This window comes from Phalangium opilio, unplaced genomic scaffold, assembly GCF_054372755.1.
Source record: "Phalangium opilio isolate 3A_F unplaced genomic scaffold, DU_Popi_V2 ptg000054l_1, whole genome shotgun sequence".
NCBI classification, from domain to species: domain Eukaryota; kingdom Metazoa; phylum Arthropoda; class Arachnida; order Opiliones; family Phalangiidae; genus Phalangium; species Phalangium opilio.
In genome coordinates, this window is record NW_028324173.1 from 6,405,759 (window position 1) to 6,428,933 (window position 23,175).

At 37.6% G+C, this 23,175-nt stretch overlaps 2 protein-coding genes across 3 annotated transcripts; one reads left to right on the top strand and one right to left on the bottom strand.

Annotated features, from left to right (window-relative positions):
- The first annotated feature begins 4,157 nt into the window (after positions 1-4,157).
- LOC149672210 (uncharacterized) lies at positions 4,158-6,295 on the top strand. Its single transcript, XM_089840415.1, has 3 exons — positions 4,158-4,612; positions 4,699-5,219; positions 5,282-6,295. The coding sequence occupies exons 1-3, from the start codon at positions 4,310-4,312 to the stop codon at positions 6,096-6,098; spliced, it is 1,641 nt and encodes a 546-aa protein (XP_089696541.1). The 5' UTR covers positions 4,158-4,309; the 3' UTR covers positions 6,099-6,295.
- LOC149672211 (uncharacterized) lies at positions 6,089-8,618 on the bottom strand. Of its 2 annotated transcripts, XM_089840414.1 has the most exons (7): positions 8,094-8,618; positions 7,794-8,017; positions 7,588-7,718; positions 7,070-7,524; positions 6,761-7,004; positions 6,455-6,702; positions 6,229-6,368 (listed from the first exon to the last, which is right to left on the bottom strand). In XM_089840414.1, exons 1-7 carry the CDS (start codon positions 8,509-8,511, stop codon positions 6,358-6,360), a joined length of 1,731 nt encoding a protein of 576 aa, XP_089696540.1. In that variant the 5' UTR covers positions 8,512-8,618; the 3' UTR covers positions 6,229-6,357. The 2 variants fall into 2 exon arrangements, with proteins under 2 accessions (XP_089696539.1, XP_089696540.1); XM_089840413.1 differs by having other exon boundaries at positions 6,089-6,702.
- Between the last annotated feature and the right edge of the window lie 14,557 nt (positions 8,619-23,175).

Genomic DNA, 23,175 nt, shown 5'->3' on the forward strand with positions numbered 1-23,175 from the left:
GGGTTAGTGTAATATAAAAGGGTTAAAGTAAAAAGGGGAAGTGAAATAATATTTGAGGATCACCAACATACCTATTTACCTAGATATGCAATCATTTCTCTTTATTGATAAACAATTGCAGAAGATAAAACAAAACACAGACAGACACGTCAGGTACAAAGCCTGTCTCTCAGGAGAAGTAAAAATCCACTCGTCCCTACCGCCAACTATATTTCAGAAGGTCACACTCGAAACATATTTTGATCATTTAGTTGAAAACGACTTCTCTATTCCGTTTTTATTAACTAACGATATCAATACTCATCCTATATTAACTTTGGAAAGAGTTTCATGATACAGTGGAGTAATGTCTCAATTTTTCGCTTTATACAAACTATTAACTGAATCCAGTCTATCGACTTCTTACCCAATCTTCGTTACTCGTCCTTTACTAACTTTGACTACAGATTTTTCAGTTAAGAGAAGTTTTTCTCAAATAATTTATTAAAATTATATGATATTAATTATTTTTATCTGAAGTTACTTATTATACTTCTAGTTGTATCGTTTTAAGAGACGTTTTTCCTAGAGTATGCCTCTTTCGCGAGTGTCTGAAAGACCTTAAAATGGTGTAGTTAGATTGTTGATGACAGTTAATAGAATAGTGCTCAGTACAGTTTTTCAGATACCCGTCAACTGTGAATACGATCCGAAATTGAGAACCCTATTGTTCAGATTATGAAACTGCGAACGCGATCCCCTGGGGTGTAACAACAGGCAGACAGACCAACAAACACACAGACTGATGAATAAGTCGAGAACGGAACGTTTCCAAAACAATCATCACTCGGTGAAATTAAAAATCTAGCCTCTATATTGGCTTCATATGAGTCCAATATTGTTCGACATTTGTCCAATGTCGGTTAGATATTAAACCAATATGGGCTCGATATTAGTCCAATATCGGTTAGAATTGTCCAATGAGGGTTTGATTTTAGTCCTATATTGGTTTGAAATTTGTCCAATGTGGGTTTGATTGATGTGTGAATAATATCTTTACCATTTCTGGGTAATAATCGATCCCTTAATAGATGATTCTGGATCGAATTTTGGATGATGCTTCAAATCTGGCTTATCGTTCGACCCTCCCTTTTTGGACACTAGTTACGTTATCCAAAAATAGATTAAAAACTGTGCTGTCTCAGAGTCAGCCGTTTGGATCCATTTACATCCAATTTTGGACAATATTTTTTAACAGTGCACGCCTTAGGAACTACTCAATTGCTAATTGAGTAGTGATGAGGGTACTATTTATCGCGTATGTGATTCGGTTTAGTAACGTTGCTTTTAATGTTCTTATGTTACCACGCTTTGTGGTACACTTCTCTCGAAGAGAAGTATTATATACTTTTGAAAATATTGCCAATCACAATGTTTATATTGATAGTTCATATCATTATCAGGTTTTTTAATACAATTATTTGTCAGTGATTAAAACTTTGCTTTTTTTCGTTAATAACGAGCTCAAACAATTTTAAAAGATCAGATTTTATCATAAAAAAATTATAGTGGCGGTTACTCGTCCAATTACTTATCGATAAATGAAACCAAAACCACATTTGTATCAAGAATCATATGGATCATAATTTCTTTTTCGAAATCGAATAAAACGTATCGCAAAAAAACTTTTTTGAGTAAAATTCTTCTGATTATGTTGAAAATTTTAGTTTTTCGGAAAAAATACTTACGATTAATAATTGCATCAATCAACCTTTTTCCAAAATAAATCGAGACAAAATACTTCTGTATAATCTTCGTTTTACAAATTTTAGTATGTTAATTTATTCGAATAATAGTTAACCGATCCCCGAGCCCTATTCTGGCTTTCGTTGGAGTTAATGAGGCCTACAATCTCTCCATTACTAACGCGGTATATTAGATCTTGTTTAATGCTCATTTCATCAATCATAAGAGCAAAGTATTTCTGATGATCACTAAGAGTTTCATATTTGATGGCCTCTCGCATTTCATGAATAGTCTCTTTCTTAAAGCCACTGTCCGTTCCAAGGTCTTTGGAATAGTTGTAGAGTGTCCTTCGAGTTGGAAGTGTAAATGCTTGCCTCAAAGTTTCATAAGTGCTAGCTGATTTGCTCTTTATGTACATACACCAGTGTATTATAGCAGGGTGCCACTTTTTGGGTCTACTGCTTTTAGAATTGGCCAAGCGAAGCTGCTGTTGTAAAAAGAATCTTTGAAATTTTCCAGGATTTTCAAAAGGATTACGCTCAATTGTCTCTTGCATTTCTTTGCTTTCTTCCTGAGTTAGTTCTACCCCATCCTTCTCAATTGATTTATGGATTTTGGCTAACAATGACTTATTTTTCCTGTATAGCGCTTTGTTTTTAACCTTTAGAGCGGCGTATCTAATTCTGACGTCTTGAGAATTTAAAGTCTTTAGATTTGTTTGTTTCGGGAAAACAGTTCGGGCTTTTTTGCGCTTAACTCGTTTCATCAAAATTCTTTGCAATAAATTACATTTTTGGCAATGGTTTTTCTTTTTCTTAGAGATTAAATATTCACAATTATTTGAACGAAGGCTGTTAGATTTGTGAGAGTAATGAGCCATACGAATATTTGTATGAAAATATGGCTGAAAGATGTTTGATGTAACACCCCAACAGGCACTCCAATTCAAATCTAACTGATCTAACAAATTGAGAAACCTTTCAAAAGTTGATATGTAAGATCCATGGGAAGCCAGGAGTTTGTGATTCGTGTCTAATTCTTTGTCAAATATAAAAATCTTGATTCCCATTGCATCAGAAATGTCTATTTGGATTGTTACGACACCTTCACTTTTTTTCCAAAGGCTCAAGGTATTAGTTTCACAGGAAACTGCCCAAGAAAATGTACTGGATGTTTGGTGCTCTAATAATTGAGCCTTGAAGTCTTTAAAATTGAACTCCGTTGGATTTGCGGGAGTGCTGATAGCTTCAGCTTTGTCTTGAAGTATTTCATCAATGGTGATTGGTGTGATTTCATTTCTGGTTTTATCCTGGAGAGAAATATTTTGAAAAGAAACTAGCACCGTTGGTTTTCCATCTCATGAAAATAGCCTAGATAATATAAAAAATTCTTACTAGCTCCAGTACTTCCGTCATAGTTGAATGAGCAGGTTCAATAATTTGGTCACTTGAGTAAGCGGAGTAACTCTTATTTCCATTTTTGTTTACACATAGTTGAAAGAAAGGTGCTCGCTCTTTGGCTTCTTCCTGATCATGTAAAGCGGATGGGTATGGATTTTCTTTCGTTGGTCCTTTCTTATCAACAAAATGCAAATTGCAAACGTAATGATGTTTTTTTAAATTCCAAACAGTAATCGATTTTCGATTGATTCTCGAAACCCATATTTTACTCAGTTCTAAATTAGAATTATTTTTTCCTGGCTTAGGTACAGCGTAAAACTTTCTATCTTTATGATATCTATAATCGCTTTTACAGGTTTCAAAACAACAATACTTTCCCATTTTAAAACCATTAACCGTTGCGCCAAGGTTGCGCGATGCCCTACAGGCTACAGGTCGCAAAACAGCCACACCTATTTTAACGTAAAAAGCAGACGAAATCTAAATAAATATCTCCACTAGGCGCCACTATAGTAGTACGTTCAACCAAACTTGGTCCCGCGGTTGAGTACCTACCGCCCGCGCTAGAGGCTTCCTATTTTCTATTCCAGTATAGTTCCCTCTTCCAAGTATTAAATATCCTCCTTGCTGAAGGCTCTCTCTCCCAATAAACGTGTTTTTCCCCTACCATCCTCCCTCCCTCCCCCCCTTCTCAAAGACCCTTCGCTCGGGAGAGAGGAAAGGGGAAGTAGTTTCTATCAATTCACTATGCCTCTGCATTCAAAAAGCCCGCGAAATTTAAACTACATTTCTTTCCTCTCTCTCTCCTCTCCGGGCGAGACGCCCGTCTCCCTCCTCCCCCTCTCACTATATACCAGGCACGGCAGGCAGGCAGGCAGGCAGTTCTCTCTCTACGTCGCGCTTTCAATTCGTTTCTCGGAGAGACCAAATTCTCCGTTACCAGTGCCAGTGGCTCTCTAAGAGCGTGGCGCACATGCGCAATCGGCGCAACCGAGAGAGAAAAAAGTCAGAGAAGTTTGTTTACATACACCATTTGCGCTAAAAATCGGGGAGGAAAGGGGGGGAAATATGCGCATGCGCCAAACCGTGTTTGTATCATTCTCCGTTTTCGGCGCGCATTTTTGCTAGTATTTTCTATGGAGAGCTAGGATGCGTTTAAGTACTTCATTTTAAACTTAGTTAAAATGGTTTGCTGTAGTTTTGTTGGTTGTAGGAGCAAATTCGGAACCCGAAATATTAAATTCCATCGCATCCCTATAAAGAGAACTCGTCTTTGGGCAAGAATAATTAATCGAAAAGATTGGAAACCGTTGCCAAGTTCGCGGGTGTGTAGTCGTCATTTTGTGTCTGGTTATCCAGGCTGGGAGCCAAGTGATCCGGATTGGATTCCATCACTCAATATACCTTCAAATAGGATAATATCTAATGCAAAACTTAATGAAGCTAAGCGTAGGGCGATCCGGTGTCTGGAAAGAAGTAAAAAAAGGGTAAGTTTCGAAAATTTCGTTAAAATGTTTAATCACCTAAGCCTTGGTCATGTTCAGAAATAATATAAGGGGTTTCATTTTTCTAGGAAGAAAACTATAACTGTTTTAGAGAGAAACTAGTACATCAACAGAATCTGAACCTCTCCCTGCAGTTTCACGATTATTGTAGCAAAGATATAAGCTTGGAAGAAACAATCCATGTAACTGATAACTCAATAGAATTTGTGAGACAGGACACGATAGAAGATATGGATTCTGGCATGAACATACAGGATGAAATAGTGTCGCCATTCTCCGTCACAAGTCTCGAAGAAACATTGGAGATCTCTAGTACAGCAACTTTACAGATGGACATTCACGATACAGACGACATTCAAACAGATTCAGCTTCGGTGTCGCATCAACAAAGAGTTTATTATTCTAGAGGATCTCAGACCGATTACATTGATCTTGAAATTGAAAACAGAACTCTACGGGAAGAAAATAAGGAACTAATGCGGAAATTACAGAAGAAGGCTTGGGGAGTTGATAAAATTAGAGACAATGACGAAATGACGAAATTTTACACTGGGTTACCAAGTTTCAACATTTTCATGTGGCTTTTTACGTAAGTTGTTAAAATTAAGACGTTGAAAAGAGCTTATAAATCAATTTCCTTATTTTTCAAAGGTTTCTAAAGCCAAAAGCTGAAAGAATGACGTATTGGGGTGCGAAGGAAAAAACCAAAACTTCTAGTAAGAGGACTCGTAAACTTGCCCTGCAGGATGAGTTTCTCGCAGTTATGATGAGACTTAAAGTCGGACTATTTCACCAAGACATTGCTGATCGGTTTGAAATCTCCAGCACAACGTATTCTCGAATATTTTGTACATGGATAAAGCTAATGAAGTTGGAACTAAAAGAACTATTTCCCTTCCCTACAAGAGCTTTGGTCGACAAATATATGCCGCAATGTTTTTTAAAATATCCACAAACCCGAATTATAATAGATTGCACAGAAATATTCATAGAACGCCCAAAATCATTAGAAACTCAAAACATGACCTTCTCTAATTATAAAAGTCACAATACATTTAAATTTTTAGTTGGTATAACCCCTGGCGGTGTGGTATCATTCGTATCTGATGGTTGGGGTGGCCGAGTATCGGATAAAGTAATAACGAGAGATTCTGGTCTCATATTATTGTTGGATGAAGGTGATAATGTTATGGCAGACAAAGGATTTTTAATTGAAGATTTGCTTAAAGAAAAGAAATGTGGTTTAAATTTGCCACCATTCCTTAAAGATCGGCCACAATTTACAGAAAAAGAAATTATCGAAACCAGGAGAATAGCTGAACTCAGAATCCATGTAGAAAGGGCTATAGCTAGAACTAAAAAATTTCATATTTTTGATGGTAATATGCCAATTACTTTAGCTAAATTAAGCAGTGATATATTTGCTGTATGTTGTTATTTGACAAACATTTATGAACCTTTAGTTTAATTTTTTTTAAATGACTTTTATTTCAGGAACTTTCATTTTAGTAATTTTTAGGACCTTGAGTTACATGTTTACAACCTATCAATCTAATTCATTTATCAGAAAAGGTGTTATGTATTTTGTAAAAAACCGTAATATTTTTGGTAAAAGCTCATTCTCCCAAAACGGTTGGTCAAATAAAATTCTTTCTTTGAAAATACCATCCTCTGATGACTCGTTATAAACAACAAAATCAGCCCATTTTAATTTCTTCACTGCCATTTCACCTTGGACCTGCGCGTAATAAGGAGATTTTCTACTTAATGTAATTTTTCCATTTTTCTTTTGAAGGCAGAATGAGGGAAAGGAATCCACTATACTAGAAATTTTCATTTTTGTTATATCTGTTCCCTTTATAGAGCAGGGACATTTTATCTCCAATATTCCCTTTGTATCTTCAGTTGCGTCTGTGATTATGCCATCACCACTTGCCCCAATGAATGCGTATTCTGACATGAGTGACAAACCACTCTTTTCCACAGTAACGTTGAATTTTTTTTCATAAGCTTCTCTCGCGATGGGTTCCAATTTTTGCCCGCGTACCATTGCAGGAGGTAATCTGGCATAACTAAATGAAAATAAAAACTAATTATTTTCATTTCCAGCTATTATTGTGAAATATTTACCTATCTAGTTTTGAAGGATTTAAAATTGTATCTACAAGAGAAGAGGGAAACGTTTTTTCTCGGCAACTCAATATTCGTCCAAATAGAGAACTGGTTATTCTTCCTCGTCTTAGTTCTTTCCAAAGATTGCTCGTTGATTGTTCTTTAGTTTTATTTTCAATGAACTCGACTATTTCTTGAGTAACCACTTGATGGCTAACAAAATCATTACGCAAATCTTCTTCCATATCACGGTATATCATAGCTTAAATAAAAGATGATTCATTTTGATTTGAGAACTTAAGTTTCAACGGTTCAATATTATCTTACCTGGCGTATAAATTAACTGTTGTAGATCGTGATGGATTTCTAATTCTTCGTCTAGTTGAACTGTAGTTTCTAATTCTAAGTTCATGTTTGAAGGAGTTTCTTCTATGGAGCTTTCTAAATCCCAAAAGTGCAATGCTCCTGTTTTCGGATGAATTTTCGAAAGGTCTAAAATAGCTTGTTTTAAACGCTCTGGATCACTAACTCTATCCTCTGGGTGCCTTGGGTCAAACTTAGAATAAATGATAGTATCTGTTTGTTGCTTTTTTTCCACATATAATCGGGGCCTGTTGAAACTTATTTCTGTTAATGGTTTGCAGACCATTTTCCTAGTTTTCGGAGCATTCCAAGCACAAGGTCGTGAAGTGCATGACACCTTAAATTCGTCGCCTTTCAACTTCGTATAATTTTCCACATATAAGAGCAAGGCTCCAACATGACTGCATGCCCCAGATTTTCTATAAAGGTTAATATTGTTATTAAGGTAAGAGGGTTAAGTACTTTTTAGTCAATTAACGTACCCGATTGTGCATTCACAAGCTCCTCCACAAATATTTCGATCCAAGCTGTCTAGTACCACAACAACTCGGTAGCTCTCGGCCTTCATAGATGGATAACATCTGGACTTTATATATAAGAATTGGCTATAAACCTTTTACAATAAAAAAGAAAGATATTAATAGCATGAATTAAATTACTGGGCCACACAATAAATTAATAAACTCACAAGACTAGTTTCTAGCCCTCCAACAATATCTTGGGCTTCAAGATGCGCGACTGCTTTCTCAAAACCTTTGAAATGCTTATTTGAGGTATTGTCTATCACAGACTTTCTTTGAATGAGATAATCGTAAACTTCTACGCTTGTAATCATTGGAATTGTAGATGGAGTAGGATCCTTATTCCAATTTGATATAGAGTCAGGTTGCGGAGCGTCTTGACCACAAATTTCTAGTCATTAAAAATAATAACATAATCAGAAACTATAAATCATGCCCATTTTTCAAAACTAGAACATTTAACAAACCTTGAAAATATGAATGCACCCCTGTGCCTAAGCAGAGTTCTGGTTTCTTCTTTTTTTCTGGCTTTGATATGGGTGTCGAAGCTTTTCTTTTACATAAGCATTCTGCATCATTGCACTTGGAACATAATTCTTGAAAATAATTGAAAGTACTATCCATTTTTTGCAAAATTGCTCCATCACTATCTGTATCTGGAACTTGTACTGGAAGTTCTAAACTATATGACCGAGGCTTATCTACAACACCGTGTGCCAGAGGCTGAGCTCTGAGAGCGTTTTCACCATTTTCGCTTATTTTTTTCTTTAATTCGTTGATGTATTCCGCCTTTTTCCATTTGCTTTTGAATTTTATTCCCAAATTCGTGCATAAAACTCTTAACTTCTTTATGTTTAACTTCACCAAATCCTTTTCAACATCCATGACTTTTTAACGCAAACGTGGTTTAACGCTATGGCACATGGAGCAAGAAAGGGAGCGCATGATACAAATACACGACTGCGCATGCGCCAAAAATAAACGCAAGAGGAGTATTCCGACTTCCATTTGTCCGACGTCACTCTTTGTTGAGTAGTCTGCTACTCTGTGGAAATGTGTTTTCTTCGGTTTCGCTGGTTCGAATCTCTTGAAATTTTAGTGAGAGGTATATTGAAGGGTTGAAAATTTTGTTCGTGCATAATACACCTATTTACTAAAGCAAGGAATTTTTTAAGAACTATTCGTTTTAAAACTTTGCACGATATTTTAAAACCCTTCAATATACTTATCACTATAATTTCAAGAGATTAGAACGAGCGAAACCGAAAACACATTTCCACAGAGTAGCAGACTACACAACAAAGAGTGACGTCATTTCGGAAGCACCCTATTGCTATGCCGAGCAAAGAGAGTTGAATTTTTTTCAACTTCTTTCCTCGCTTTCCCAAGATGAACAATGAGTGTGAACAGTGCATTTTCTAGAGGCTGGTGAAGTAAGAAAGCATGATGAGCTCAGCACAGCAAACTCATCAGACGACACTCTTTCTCACTCGCTCACAAAAAAAACCTCTAGAAAATGCACTGTTAACATGGCAAAATTTTCTCATTGTTGATCTCGGAAACGCGAGAAAAACTTTACAATCCTGGTCACATAAGGGTACCTTTCACATTTATAGAATCCGAATAGCCTACTGTTGATCTTAAATGAAGCCCTCCCTCTCAAAAATGGTTACTTGAGATGGGTACTTAAAACAGTACTTTCAGGTTTAACAATGTTGAACAGATGACTTCGATTTGTCTTGTAGTTGATCCAAAGAAGCCACAAGTTGGTTGAGATGATACAAATTATTTGTACTGTTCCGTAGTCGATATAATTCAATCGTTGATTTTATCCGCCATCCCTTAGCTTTATTTTCAAAAATTCCCATCACTGTAAATAAATAAAATAATTTTAAGCTCAAAATATTATTTTAAATCCAAAAATATTTCTAATTATCTTAAAATAAAAATATAATTTTGCTAAATTTCGTACCAAAAGCTATTTTAATTGCTTTATGTAATGTTAGATTGGAAAAATTATTTTTATTCCAAATTTTTTTCTAAATATCCGAAAATGATTACCTGATTTAGTTCTATTTTTATTTATAATCGGTTAATCAAAGTATTATTTGAGAAAGATTTGCCCAACTGTTTTGAACATTTCTATTCACCCCTCCCCAGTTGTCGAACTTCCTTGCGTAACATCTCCCTGTTTAACCATTTTGTTCATGTCTATTTGACCATTTTGAACTTTTGGTTTCCAGGCCAAAAATAATTATTCTTTCTTAAAAACATTAAGTTCTAATCGAAATAAAATGGGTAATTCTAATGATCTGGTCTAATGTTCTGTTCTTACCAAGGCCTAAAGGGGTAGGATAGTTAGGATTGCACTTTACGTGACTCATCCAACTAAAAATGGTTTCTAGTTAATTGGACTGTGAGGATTCCGAAAATATAGTAAAAAAATTATTGGGCCGCCGCAAGTTGGTCAAAAAAATCTGCCATCTTTCCCAAAATATAGTTGCAAAAACTAGACGCCTTTTCTGAAATATTGATCTTGACATTTGCTAATTTCCCTATAATTTGACACCTTTTCCAAAGTATGGTTTGCAATAGCTCTACACTTTTTATTTGAAATTTTTTCGCAAACAATCCAATTCACCAAGGATTTGACACATTTTCCCAAAATAAGCCCGTTTACATTTGACAAATACCCCACGGATTTGACACATTTTCTAAAATAATGGTGAGTAAACTAAAAACATTCCTCAATAATTTGACGGCTTTTTCCAAACCATTGTTAGTTGGATGGATCACGTAAAGGGCAATCCTACCCTAAAGGGTGTCAGTCCATTCCTCTTCTTCCTTTGCTACAAGAACAACCCGAAATTGTTTTTTAAATTGAGTTAAAAATTTCCCATTTAAAACTAAGTGGGTCACTGGACATTTCCACTAATAAATTTTCAGAAGTTCTGATAGCTTAACTATGATGATGCGACACATTTTTTTGCACACTCCTGAGTCCAGTGTCCTATAAATTTTCCAGTCAAAGTAGAAAAGGGGGTCTTATTAGAATGTTTTCTTATTGCCGGACGCCGGCCCTGGCCATACAGACACACACACTCATGGTCTGCTAGAGTTTCTGGATCCTTTAAGCTACGTTAAGAAGAATGGTTGGAAAGTCAATAACTATGGATGATTTTAATTTAGAAACAAATAGCGGAATGCATAAATAAAATAAGGTTCGATAAAAAATTTGAAGCCCTTAAAGCTTAACGTTAAATGTTAAGTTATACATATATAGGTAAATATATCAATTCTGGGACATAGTAGTCCAATTTTTTTTCTACTGTTGCTGCTGTGTAACTGACAACTGTTTTGACTGCAGTGGTTGGGAAATTGGCGAATTTGTATTTCTTTCCTCGAATTTAACCCTGCTTGGTTGGGCAAAGTCATTCCCAATTTGCCCAACACTGGTTTCAAGAGACTAGATGCCTTTCCCGCGACATATTTATTAATGGTCCTAGAACAATAGTAGCAGCCATAGAGGTATGGGAGCAGCCGAGAGGAAGTTCGATATTTTTCTCAATATTGGTGGTGAAATGATGCTGATTTCTGAAACCGACACAATATTATCGTCAAACCTAGTGATCTTTCTTAAAGCACTCTATTTAGATATCCATTATTTTCTCCTTGGAAGGAACTTTCAACTTTGTTTAGTAGATTCTGTAGTTTACCTTTTTAGTAGTATTACTTAAGTTTAATTCAAATTACTACCAAAGCAAATTCTCATAACGCTAACAGATATAAGACATTCAATTTATGAATGCCTGTTTTGTTGTCAACTGAATATAAAATATACTAGTTTTTGACCCCAAAATATTGCTATCTTTTCCAAATAATTGTTAATTAGCTTGTTAGTTATCAACTTTTCCAAAATGTTGCTTTAGTAGTTTATACAACAAATCGTTTAATTTTTGCCTTTTAAGAATTAAAAATACACTTAGTCATGGGCTTACCAGAGTAAAGAATCAATTTCATTGTCCATCACTTCCATCCAAGTTCTATCAGCATTCAAATATTTCCTCAAAGACGACTGAAATACGGAATAATTTTAATTTGAAACGCAAAAAAATAGATGTTAAAGATAATTATTACCTCCTTTAATCTTGTTACGGACGGTTATCAACGTCGGCAAAACTACTTAACCGTTAGGCCTAGTTTGAATTTTTATCTCGCTAATCTCGTGACCTGCGCGAAGCCGTGATTTTATTTCACGTTGGCGCATCGCGCATGCGCCGGTTACGTTTAACGAAAATAATTCCATTGGCGGTACAAATAAATACCCTCAAAAACCCAAAAATATACTAATGGGGCCAAAAAGGCACCTCGATAACAACGATAGGCTTGTTTTAGCACCCCTTAGGGTTGGAATAAGCACCTTAAGGTTTTTTTTAAAGAAAATACTTCTTAAGGTACAAATACACCACGTCAAAATCCCATTTTTTTTACAGTGTAGTCCAACTAGGAACGGAAATGGGGTCTCCCTACCCTGGATGCCTAGGGGTCACCATCCACGAATTGTGACGAATATGGGTATGATTCATTAACACTTTTCTCACATTAAATATCATACTCATAATTCGTTTCAGTGGGATACTTCTATTTCTGAACTCAAAGTTTCAGATGCCATTGCTCATATTAGCAAAACTGTCATCTTGAACGTACGAACTTCCACGGCACAGCTTGTCTATTGTTTCACACAAACCAAACGCAAGTGCACGAAATTCCACCAAATTCTATATTCAGAAGCTTCATTGCTCCCCATATTACCCTAGCAATGGTTTTACTAATGTAAAATCACTTTTAATTTCAAACAGTATTTTCCCGATTTTATCAAAAGTGTTACTAAAAAAAGAGAAGAAAAAAAATGGTTTGCATTTCCCAAAGACATACACCACACAACGAGTAGGGCGTAGACAAATTGGTTTCCAATAGTAAAGTACACAGTTATTAAAAGAATGTTATACCCTAGCTTTTCTGCCATCTTTGCTCATTTCTCCTGAGCGATCCTCATATGAAAAATAATTAAGAGAGATAATCGAATTATTGATATATATTTTTTTCACTGTTAATCGACACGTGAGGCCTAAAAAACAACATATTTAAGTCTCGCTTCACATCACTTTAATTATTCAATTTCTTTAGGCGATGCTTATAGTAAAAACATTGGCTATTATATTTCAGTTATCTACTCATATTCAGAACGCTTAAAAGCCACAAAGTGACTACAAAGAGTAATAAGTATGTCTTTGTATTACGCCGAGAATATCAATAAAATTCTAAAAAAAAGCGTAATGACCTTCGATATAACCATGGTTCTACACACTATTGTGTTTATGCTCCTTGTTTGTTTGACTGAAAACCATCTAGGTGTAGATAACAGTCAGACCAAAAATGTCAAAAATATATATTTTAGATCTAATCAGATACGCCCACCTAGTTGAAAATAGACCTTTTAAATTTGCGGGGTCCATTTTTGAGAATTTTTCTTTGCTTGTAGGTTGTCAATTTATCTACCAGTAAATATTTGTGTGTGTAAAAAGCGATAGATGCATATTTAGGTTGTTTAAGGGGGTAGTGATAGTCATCTCGACACGGAGAGGTAATACGTTGGGTTTCCCAACTTTTCGTACTTGTTCTAGTCTTTGTCCACTAAGACATTTTTATTAATATCTGTTCCTTCAGTCTTAATTTTAATTAAAATTGTTATAAACTGTTGCATTTTTAAAATCTGCACTAAGCAGAAACATAAATATAGTGGAGCGTAAGCATAAGGGACCTAATATTGCTAGTTACTAATGCTTTCAGGTACCAATTAATCAGTTATCACCAATGAGATTAATTTATCACTGAAAACATCAAATTTCCATACTAAAATTATTTTGGCCTTTCTTTATCCCCTGGCTTTGAGTATAAAATATTTAAAATAAATCTGAGGATTATCTAGAATCATTTCTACTGATATTCAATAGCTTCGACTTATGTTACTGGTTTTCGGTTTTCGTTGTAACAGTCGAACTGAGACAAAGTTTCTGCCTGCCCACTCGATCCACGCTCATGGACGCAAGCTGCTCGCGCTATATAACTTGAGTCGTGTAGCGCGTGATCGAGAGGGCTAAGCTGCCAGTCATTCGTATGTGTGACGTCTCACAAGTACCGACTCTCTAAACTCCTACAGAACTGCTATATACCAGCCTAGACGCCGTGGTCGGTCTCTATTCTAAAAAAAATCTCTCTGGACTCTCTCTAGTCTCAACCTAGGAGTGTATACAAAAATGTGCAACTGGGCTCGAAATTGATGTTAAAATTAAAATAATTGACCAGGGCACGTCGTCTGCTAAACTTAGGAATTGGACAATTAAAATATTTGAGTTAATGTCTGGACTCTGGTTACCCTTGAATTTTCCCGTGGGCCACTGACCCCCCTTCGGGTGCGACACTATTTTGATGCATGGATATAAGTTTAGTAATAATAATAATTGATCGGTTGTCTAGGGGAATTAATATTTAATATTTAACAGTGTCAGCATTGATAAAATTAAAAAATTACAGTTTAACATAGTACTACTAAAATATTCACTATAAACGTTTGGTTTGGTTCTGGTCAATAATCGCGAAGAGCTCTTATGTTAAGTAAATCGAAAGTACGATACCATGGTTTTCTTGAAGAGGCGTTGCCCGTCGTTCCGACATAGTTATCCCGCGCGTTAAATTTCCAGGCCTACCGGACCCTTTGTTCGACACGATATTCAAAGTATTTTGCGCGCACTAGCAGCGTTTCCGTCTTGGCGCCAACATGATCCTTCCTTGGGCGGCTGGATCGTCTCGGGTCATCCCGGGGCCTTGCGGCTAACGTCCTTAGAGTTCGGGTCCTGGAACGATGGTCATCGGCCGGCGTGGCGGCAGAGAGCAGAGCGAGAGAGCAAGAGCGAGAGAGCCATTGTGTGCCCCCTCCTTTTATAGTTTTTTCGTTCCCGCGTTTTGACGTCACCAATGTGATTTCGCGAGGTTTATAGTTTTTTCGTGCCCGCGTTTTAACGTCGCGAGTGTGATTTCGCGAGACCAGGTAAAAAACCAAACGCGACCAGAACCAGTAAAAAAAGGGGGCCTTCATAAAGGGTTAGTTTGTTTTGCTAACATATTAAAAAAACATCTAAAGCGATATTTACATTGATTTTTAGGGAGGTCAAATAAATTATTGTTACAGTCCCCTCCACTAGGCTTCGAACGACCTCGTTCGATAAGAAAACATATTTACAAAAAAAAAACTCTTATACAGTTCGAGAGAGAAAAAAAAATTGCACGAAGTGATGCCAAAAAAATATATCAAAAACAAATTAACATCTAAAATAAATGAACAGCAAAAACTAAGAATAAGTTAAACAAATCATGATATTATATACAAGGATCCTATAAAAAATTATACAATACTGCAGTAAAAAAAAATCATACTAAATTACACCTAGAGATAACCACTCTATATCACTAAATTATCTGATTATACCAAGAGAAAACCACTCTAAATCATACTGAAACAAAATTTCTTAAATCCGACATGAATTATATTTAATTATTCCGAGTATTAATTACTCTATTAGTTATCCTATTCCTAGGCCTAAGCCTCCTGCGATACGATAGTTGGTCACTTATCATGGAATCGGGGGAACTAGACCTGGGGAACTGAATAGTGCGAACAAGATCGCCGGCTTCACCGCCGTTAACTTCAGGGGCATGAACTGGTTCCATCTCGCTATCGCGAGAATTATGGAGCTTCAATTGCGTAATATGGTACGTGCCCTTTAAAACTTTACCATTGCGTATGGTAGCTAATCTATAGGTGAGAGGACTTAATTTCCTATGAATTTTGAAAGGCCCATCCCAATTAGCTAATAATTTGGCAGCTATTCTCTCACCTGCGCAAGACTGATTATGCTTCTTACGCCAGACCAATTGGCCTTCAGAGAATTCAACATCTCTTCTTTTCTCATTAAAATAGGCAGACTGCCTTGACTGCTCTGCTAAAATGTTATCCTTTGCCTGCTCAAGTGCGGACGTTACACGTTCCTGAATACTTGCGGCTTGCTCAACAATATTAGATTTAGAGGTATTTAAGTGAGGGTCGACTGCTGGGGTTATATCAAAAGGGGTGCGGAGTTCGCGCCCAAAATTTAAAAATGCAGGCGTGAACTTGGTTGTTTCCTGGGGTGCGGTACGTAATGCCATCGCGAGCTGCGAAATTCCGACATCCCATTCCCTATGGTTTTCCACATATGTTGCCAACATAGTACCTAACGTTTTATTAAACCTTTCTACTGGGTTTCCGCGTGGACTGTAAAATGACGTAAACCGGTGGTTAATACCCAGTTCTTTACAAACGGAAGTCATAATTTTGCTAGCGAATTGGCTACCATTGTCGCTAATAACTGTAGAGGGTATTCCAAACCGTGTAAAAACTTCATCGACTAATTTTGAAACTATAGTTTTCGTGGTGGCTCGCCTTAAGGGAAATAACTCAACCCATTTGGTCATAAGGTCAGAAACTACTAACAATTGGGTAGCTCCTCTTTTACTAGCAGGAAACGGTCCTTTCAAATCGATTGACACTACCTGCCATGGGTCGGACGGTTCGGCTGATTTCATAAGGCCTGCTGGAGCGCGTTGGGAGTTTTTATTCGCCTGACATGGTTTACAAGATCTTACATAATGGGTAACGAAATGAGTCATATTCTCAAAATAATAACGGGACTGAATTCTTTTCAACGTTTTAAATATTCCTAAATGCCCTGAAATCTTTAAATCATGGTTCAACTGTAACACCAGTGGGACTAATTCCTTTGGGATCCAAATTCTATACGAGCTGTCCGAGGTACCTTTCCTTAAAATATCACGATAAACAATTTCCTCTATAATCGTACATTTGGGTGCGTGGGTCTTAACATATTCCTTCAACTTATTGTCCGTGGGTTCGGTTTGATTAGTTAAATAAAGTTTAATAGCATTAATTTTAATATCAGCCGATTGAGCTTTGATGATGACGTCCTCCTCAAAGTCAATGGCGGTTTCGCTGCACGCGACAGATGCCAGGATAGGTGCGTCATCGGGGTTGGATTCTTTCTCGACCAGCGAGTCAGTCTCCTCCTCCGAAGAACGAGATAACGCGTCCGCTACCTCATTAAGCTTACCGGGCACATGACGTATGGCCGAAATATAAGGTTCTATGCTTAAGCGCCAGCGAGCTAATTTGCCCGTGGGATCCCTAGCTGTTCGTAACCACTGCAAAGCTGAATGGTCAGTAAAGACCTCTACTTTACTACCTTCAATATACGGTCGGAATTTGTTAATTGCCCAATGCACTGCCAAGCATTCACGCTCGGTTACCGAATAATTGCGTTCTGCATTGTTTAAGGTACTACTTATATACTGAATGACAACTGGTTTACCATTGATTGTTTGACTAAGAACTGCACCTAGACCGGTGTTACTAGCGTCTGTGTGGACCTGAAACGATTGTGTGTAATCAGGGGGACATAGTATAGGGGCGGACGTTAGTAGGGTTTTTAAACGGTCAAAGGCTTCCTGTTGGACCGAAGTCCAATTCCAGGGGGTGTCTTTGCGTAAGAGGGTATTCAGAGGCTCAGCTATGGTGGAGAAGCCTTCAATGTAACGTCGGTAGTATGATGCCATACCGAGAAAACTACGTAACCGCTTTACTGTATTGGGTGCGGGGAGTTCGCTAATGGCGGAGGTTTTCTCGGGGTCTACTTTCACTCCTTCTTCCGAAACTACGTGCCCTAAAATTTTTGCCTCTTTCTGACAGAACTTTGTTTTGCTAGCCTTTATAGTGAGACCAGCTTGTTGAAGGGTGGAAAATACCTTTTGTAGGGTTGACAGGTGTTCCTCAAAAGTGGGTGATATTACAATGATATCATCGAGGTATGCCCAAACACCAAGATCTCTTAGTGGTCCTAATAAATTATCAACCATGCGTTGAAAGGTTGCTGGAGCGGATGTCAACCCAAACATAAGGACTTTTGGCCTAAAGAGGCCTCTATGGGTAACAAAGGCTGCTTTGTCTCTACTACCTTCATCTAAGGGAATTTGCCAGTACCCTGCCTTCATGTCTAATGTTGTTATGTATTTAGGGGTTTTTAGGCGATCGAGAATGTCGTCTATTCGTGGCAAGGGGTAACTATCTTTTATTGTTACGTTATTCAGTGGGCGGTAATCTATGCACAGGCGAAAAGATCCATCTTTCTTGGAAACCAAAATACAAGGGGAGGACCAAGGGGAGTAGCAAGGTTCTATTAAATCATCGGCTAGCATTTCGTTTATGATGTTATCTATTTGCGTTCGTCTAAGGGGAGAGTACCGATAGGGGGCGCATGAAATGGGGGATGCATCACCTGTATTGATATAGTGGGTTGCAATATTAGTTATACCAGGTTTCTTAGCGAATAAACATTTAAATTCATTTACTAAATTTTCAAGTTCTGACCCCTGTGTGGGCATAACCTCTGCCAATGACAAGGCTTTTTCTAGCTCGGTTTCATCTATTTCTATCGCTTGAGCACTAAGAGAGACTACTTTAGATTCTAAGTAACTATTGGGAACGTGTTTGGGGTAATCGCGCAGAAACTGAAACTTCTCTCCAGGGGAATTTTTCCAACTAAACGTCATCTCACCACAATCTAAAATCATACCATCCGTATGTAATACATTCATACCCAGAATGCATGGAAAAATTAAATTCTTAACAAAATAAACAGTACTGGGAGTTGAAGTTGCGCAATGCCACTACCTGTGGAAGTCACTCTAGTCTTATTCGCAAGTTTTATACCCAACTTAATTCTACTGGTTTTATTAACTATGTTTGTTGTTTTATCACGAAACTGGTCATCTATAAGGGTAAAAGTTGATCCGGGGTCCACAAGTGCTACACAATTTAAACCATTAACTTTAATTGTAATTTTTGCTAAACAAGGGTTTTTCTGATAATCTGAACTAGAATTTAGTGTTGTAGATTTACTATTAATTTTATTAGCTTGCAATTTAAATTTTGAATTGGGATTTGTTGTTGATTTCTTAGAATTTGTTTTCGTGTTTTTCTTGGTGGATCCCGTATAACAAGATAAAGGGTTTATTGTCGAGGCTGGGAAGGAACCGGGTTTGGAGTCCTTCCCTGCTGGGAGTTTCCCTGTACAGGTGGTTGGGGGGTGTTTCGATTGGTATTGTTCGATTCCCTTAGTTTTGGACAACTCGTCCTGGTGTGACCTGGTTCATTGCACTCATAACACACTACACCATTTCTATGGTTGTTAAAGCGGGGGGTGAAATTTTGACTAGGGTAGAACGTTTGCCTGTTATAATCCTGCCTATCGTTGTTTTGATAGAAATTTGGAGCCCAAGAATTTCTATTGAATCTCTTACATTTATCCTGAAAGTGAGGACCTCCACATTTAAAGCATTCGAGGGTACCTGCAGCGCGTTGACCATTGTTAGAGGGGGCGTTGTTTGCGGCCGATTCGTTTTTGGGTTTTTCTGTTCTACGCGAGTTCTTGGCTTGCTCTATTAATACTGCATCAGCTAGAAGTTCCCTAACTGAAGTAAATTTCTTTGTTGCTAAATTAACCCTAAGATCTTCGTTTAAATTTTTCCTAATAGCGCGAATTTGGGCAGCAACCGAGAGAGGCTCAGTTAGTTTTCTCATTATACCTTGCAATGCTTCTATATAATTAGCGACTGGTTCGCCAGGTTTTTGGATACGATAATCTAACCTTTCTAAAATTACGTCATCATTCGCATATGCGTTAAATTCGGCAGTAAGCTCGGTGGAAAAAGAGTTAAAATCGGCAAAGGGGGGTTTTGTATGAAACCATTCGAGAGCTGCACCTGTGAGCATTGTTGGGATCCAGTGTTTAACAAACAAGTTTTCTGGACAATCGCGGGACGCCAGTACCTGCCTAACCTTAAGCAAAAACTCTTTGGTATTTTCGTTGAAACTACCAGAGAAAGAGGGGGTAGAAATTGGGGGTGCCCATGAAGAAGGCAACACGTTGACCACGTTTCCCGCGTTAGCACTACCTGCACCTGCTTGGTTATTTGGCGCGCTATTCGCGCTGTTTTGATTGGCTAAAAGGGCAGTTAACTGATTTATCTGATCTTGTAGATCTCTGATAATGGCTGCGTTAGGGTCACTATTGGGGTTTCCCGTTGCTCCCGCCGCATTGTTGGCTCCGGCGGCCATTTTGCTTTGATTTAAATTGCGTTTAAGGGATCGAGACTCTCGGGCACTAATTTGCTGAGCTATATGCACCTGATAACATTCGTCGCAAGCATAAAATTTACCTAAAACTGGTTTACAGAGGGCGTGATCTGACATGAATCATAATAAGACTGTGAATAAAATTTTGCGAACTACTAAATTTAGACAAAAAAAACGTAGCAATTTTGACCCACTAAAAACTCGGATAACCGAAATAAAACCATATGACCATGGATACCTATAAAATACGGGGCTGTTTCAATGCTAGAAAAATAGTGACCAACTATTAAAAAAAACTACACAAAAATTTACGTTAACCACGTATAACAAGTTAAAAAAAAGACCTACGTTAACCACGTACAAAATAAAACCTACGTTAACCACGTAATTTTAACTAACAACAATAAATAAAAAAATTATGAATAGGGGCATCACTTCAAATTACTATTTTAAAACATGCTTTCTAGCATTCCTTCTACAAGACATTACTCTTAGCGTTACGTTTAAAATTAAAATGGGTTTCAATTATTGATCCCAGAGGACTGACCCCCATAATGCGACACTATTTTGATGCATGGATATAAGTTTAGTAATAATAATAATTGATCGGTTGTCTAGGGGAATTAATATTTAATATTTAACAGTGTCAGCATTGATAAAATTAAAAAATTACAGTTTAACATAGTACTACTAAAATATTCACTATAAACGTTTGGTTTGGTTCTGGTCAATAATCGCGAAGAGCTCTTATGTTAAGTAAATCGAAAGTACGATACCATGGTTTTCTTGAAGAGGCGTTGCCCGTCGTTCCGACATAGTTATCCCGCGCGTTAAATTTCCAGGCCTACCGGACCCTTTGTTCGACACGATATTCAAAGTATTTTGCGCGCACTAGCAGCGTTTCCGTCTTGGCGCCAACATGATCCTTCCTTGGGCGGCTGGATCGTCTCGGGTCATCCCGGGGCCTTGCGGCTAACGTCCTTAGAGTTCGGGTCCTGGAACGATGGTCATCGGCCGGCGTGGCGGCAGCGAGCAGAGCGAGAGAGCAAGAGCGAGAGAGCCATTGTGTGCCCCCTCCTTTTATAGTTTTTTCGTTCCCGCGTTTTGACGTCACCAATGTGATTTCGCGAGGTTTATAGTTTTTTCGTGCCCGCGTTTTAACGTCGCGAGTGTGATTTCGCGAGACCAGGTAAAAAACCAAACGCGACCAGAACCAGTAAAAAAGGGGGCCTTCATAAAGGGTTAGTTTGTTTTGCTAACATATTAAAAAAACATCTAAAGCGATATTTACATTGATTTTTAGGGAGGTCAAATAAATTATTGTTACACGGGTTAATTTTTAAACTGGTCATTGCCCTGTGCCACCGCCTTATTTCCCACACTGGACACGGAAGTATTTCTCATAAACGAGAATGGCTATCATTGTTGCGTAAGAGACAGCCTGGCAGTCCGGTATTTGTTTACCTCTAAGGCTGATCATTTGGTAAGTTCCCATTTTCTCCAATCCCATAACCCCCAAAAAGTATAATTTCGCCCAAAAGATTTTTCCCGTTTCGCCCAAGCCAGGAAGTTGAGATCTAATTTTAGCCTATAGAAATAAAAAAGACCTAGGAAAAATTTGCCTTGTTGGGTTGGGTTGGGTTGGGTTAAGTTAGGCTAGGTTGGGTTAGGATAGGTAGGGTTGGGTTGGGTTAGGTTGAGTTTTGTCAGGTTGGGTTAGGTTAGGCTAGACTAGGTTGCGTCGGGTTAGGTTAGTTTGGGTCGGGTCGGGTTAGGTTAGTTTGGGTCGGGTCGGGTTTGGTTAGGCCGGGTTGTGTTGTAATCATTCAGTTTGATTTTATTGCGTTACTTTAGATTAGTGCTGTGCGAGTACTCGATCGAGTATCGAGTCGAGTACTCGATAAGAGATTTTCTGAGACTCGAAAAAGTTTCGAGTATCAAACCAAGGCTCGATAAATACTCGAACCTGCTTTTGGAAGGCCTTTAACTCTGAAAATGGGATGTAGTAGCTTTAAACCAAAAATTCAAGGCTCACACAGCCCTACTTTAGATACACAGTGAAATACGCGCCGAATTTATTAAAGCAGTAATAGTACAGGAAAAATAGGTTTTAACCCGCAACAAATTGAAACAAAGCTGAAAATTTCAGATCTTATAGATTTTTGGGCGCTCTTTAACGTGGTGTGGTCTCCCACACTCTCCCATTGGAGAAATTTCCGCCATATTGGAAAATGGCGGACACAATCGAGAAAACGTTTAATAACACCGGTTCTATTTACTCGATTAACACGTAATTAGGCTTCAATTGTAGATCACCGTCAAACACATAATTCATCTCTTTAGATGTTTTGCCCTACAACTAACCGGAAGTTCACAATCTGACCCTGAAGATTAGCCTCATGTAAAAAATGGGGATTTAAAGCATTTATGGTTTCTATTTTCAGAATACGTTTCCAAAATTAAACATATAGTTCCTATTACTGACAAATTTTGTTTCTTTTCTGACAAGAGCTATAATGTATAGTACGGGAGAGGGTAAAACAGCCTTTTTACCATCATAAAACTTAATGTTTTAATATATACCATTGTTCGCCCACACTTGTCAATACGGATAAGGTTGAGTTAAAGCGTGTGAAACAAAGTTAACATAACCAAGTGTATACTTAAACTGAAGATTATGGAATTGAGCTTTTGAATTAGCTTCTTTTCCACCAACAAGTGCGGCAGCAAAGCAGCATTCAAATAAGAGTTTATCACCGAGTTCAAACGTGGCTTGGAAGCAGCCTAAATGCTAGAGAATGGGGTTGGAGACAGGTAAGATCTGTACTCAAACCAATCGTTACCACTCTACATCCTGCTCCAGCTGAGCTTCTGCAGATGATCACTCGTAAATGCAAGGAAGTCTGTGACTTGAAATGTGAATGCGGTAAAACTGGTCCAGTCTGTTCTTCAATTTGTAGACAATGCAAGCGAGTATCTTGTTCAAATGAACATTGAGATTTTGAGGCTCAACCTCAAGTAGAGGACTATGATTAAACTTAAGCTTAACCAATATTGATAAATATACTAATATGCAAGTTGGTAAACCAAAATAAACCTCTCCGATACGAGACGCAATTAATAATATTAAGAAAATAATTAAGAAAATATAATTGATATTAATTACTTTAGTCGTCAGTAGTTTAACGTAATTCTACTGAAGTCGTTTTAAGAAACTTAATTCCTAAAATAATTTTAAACATAGC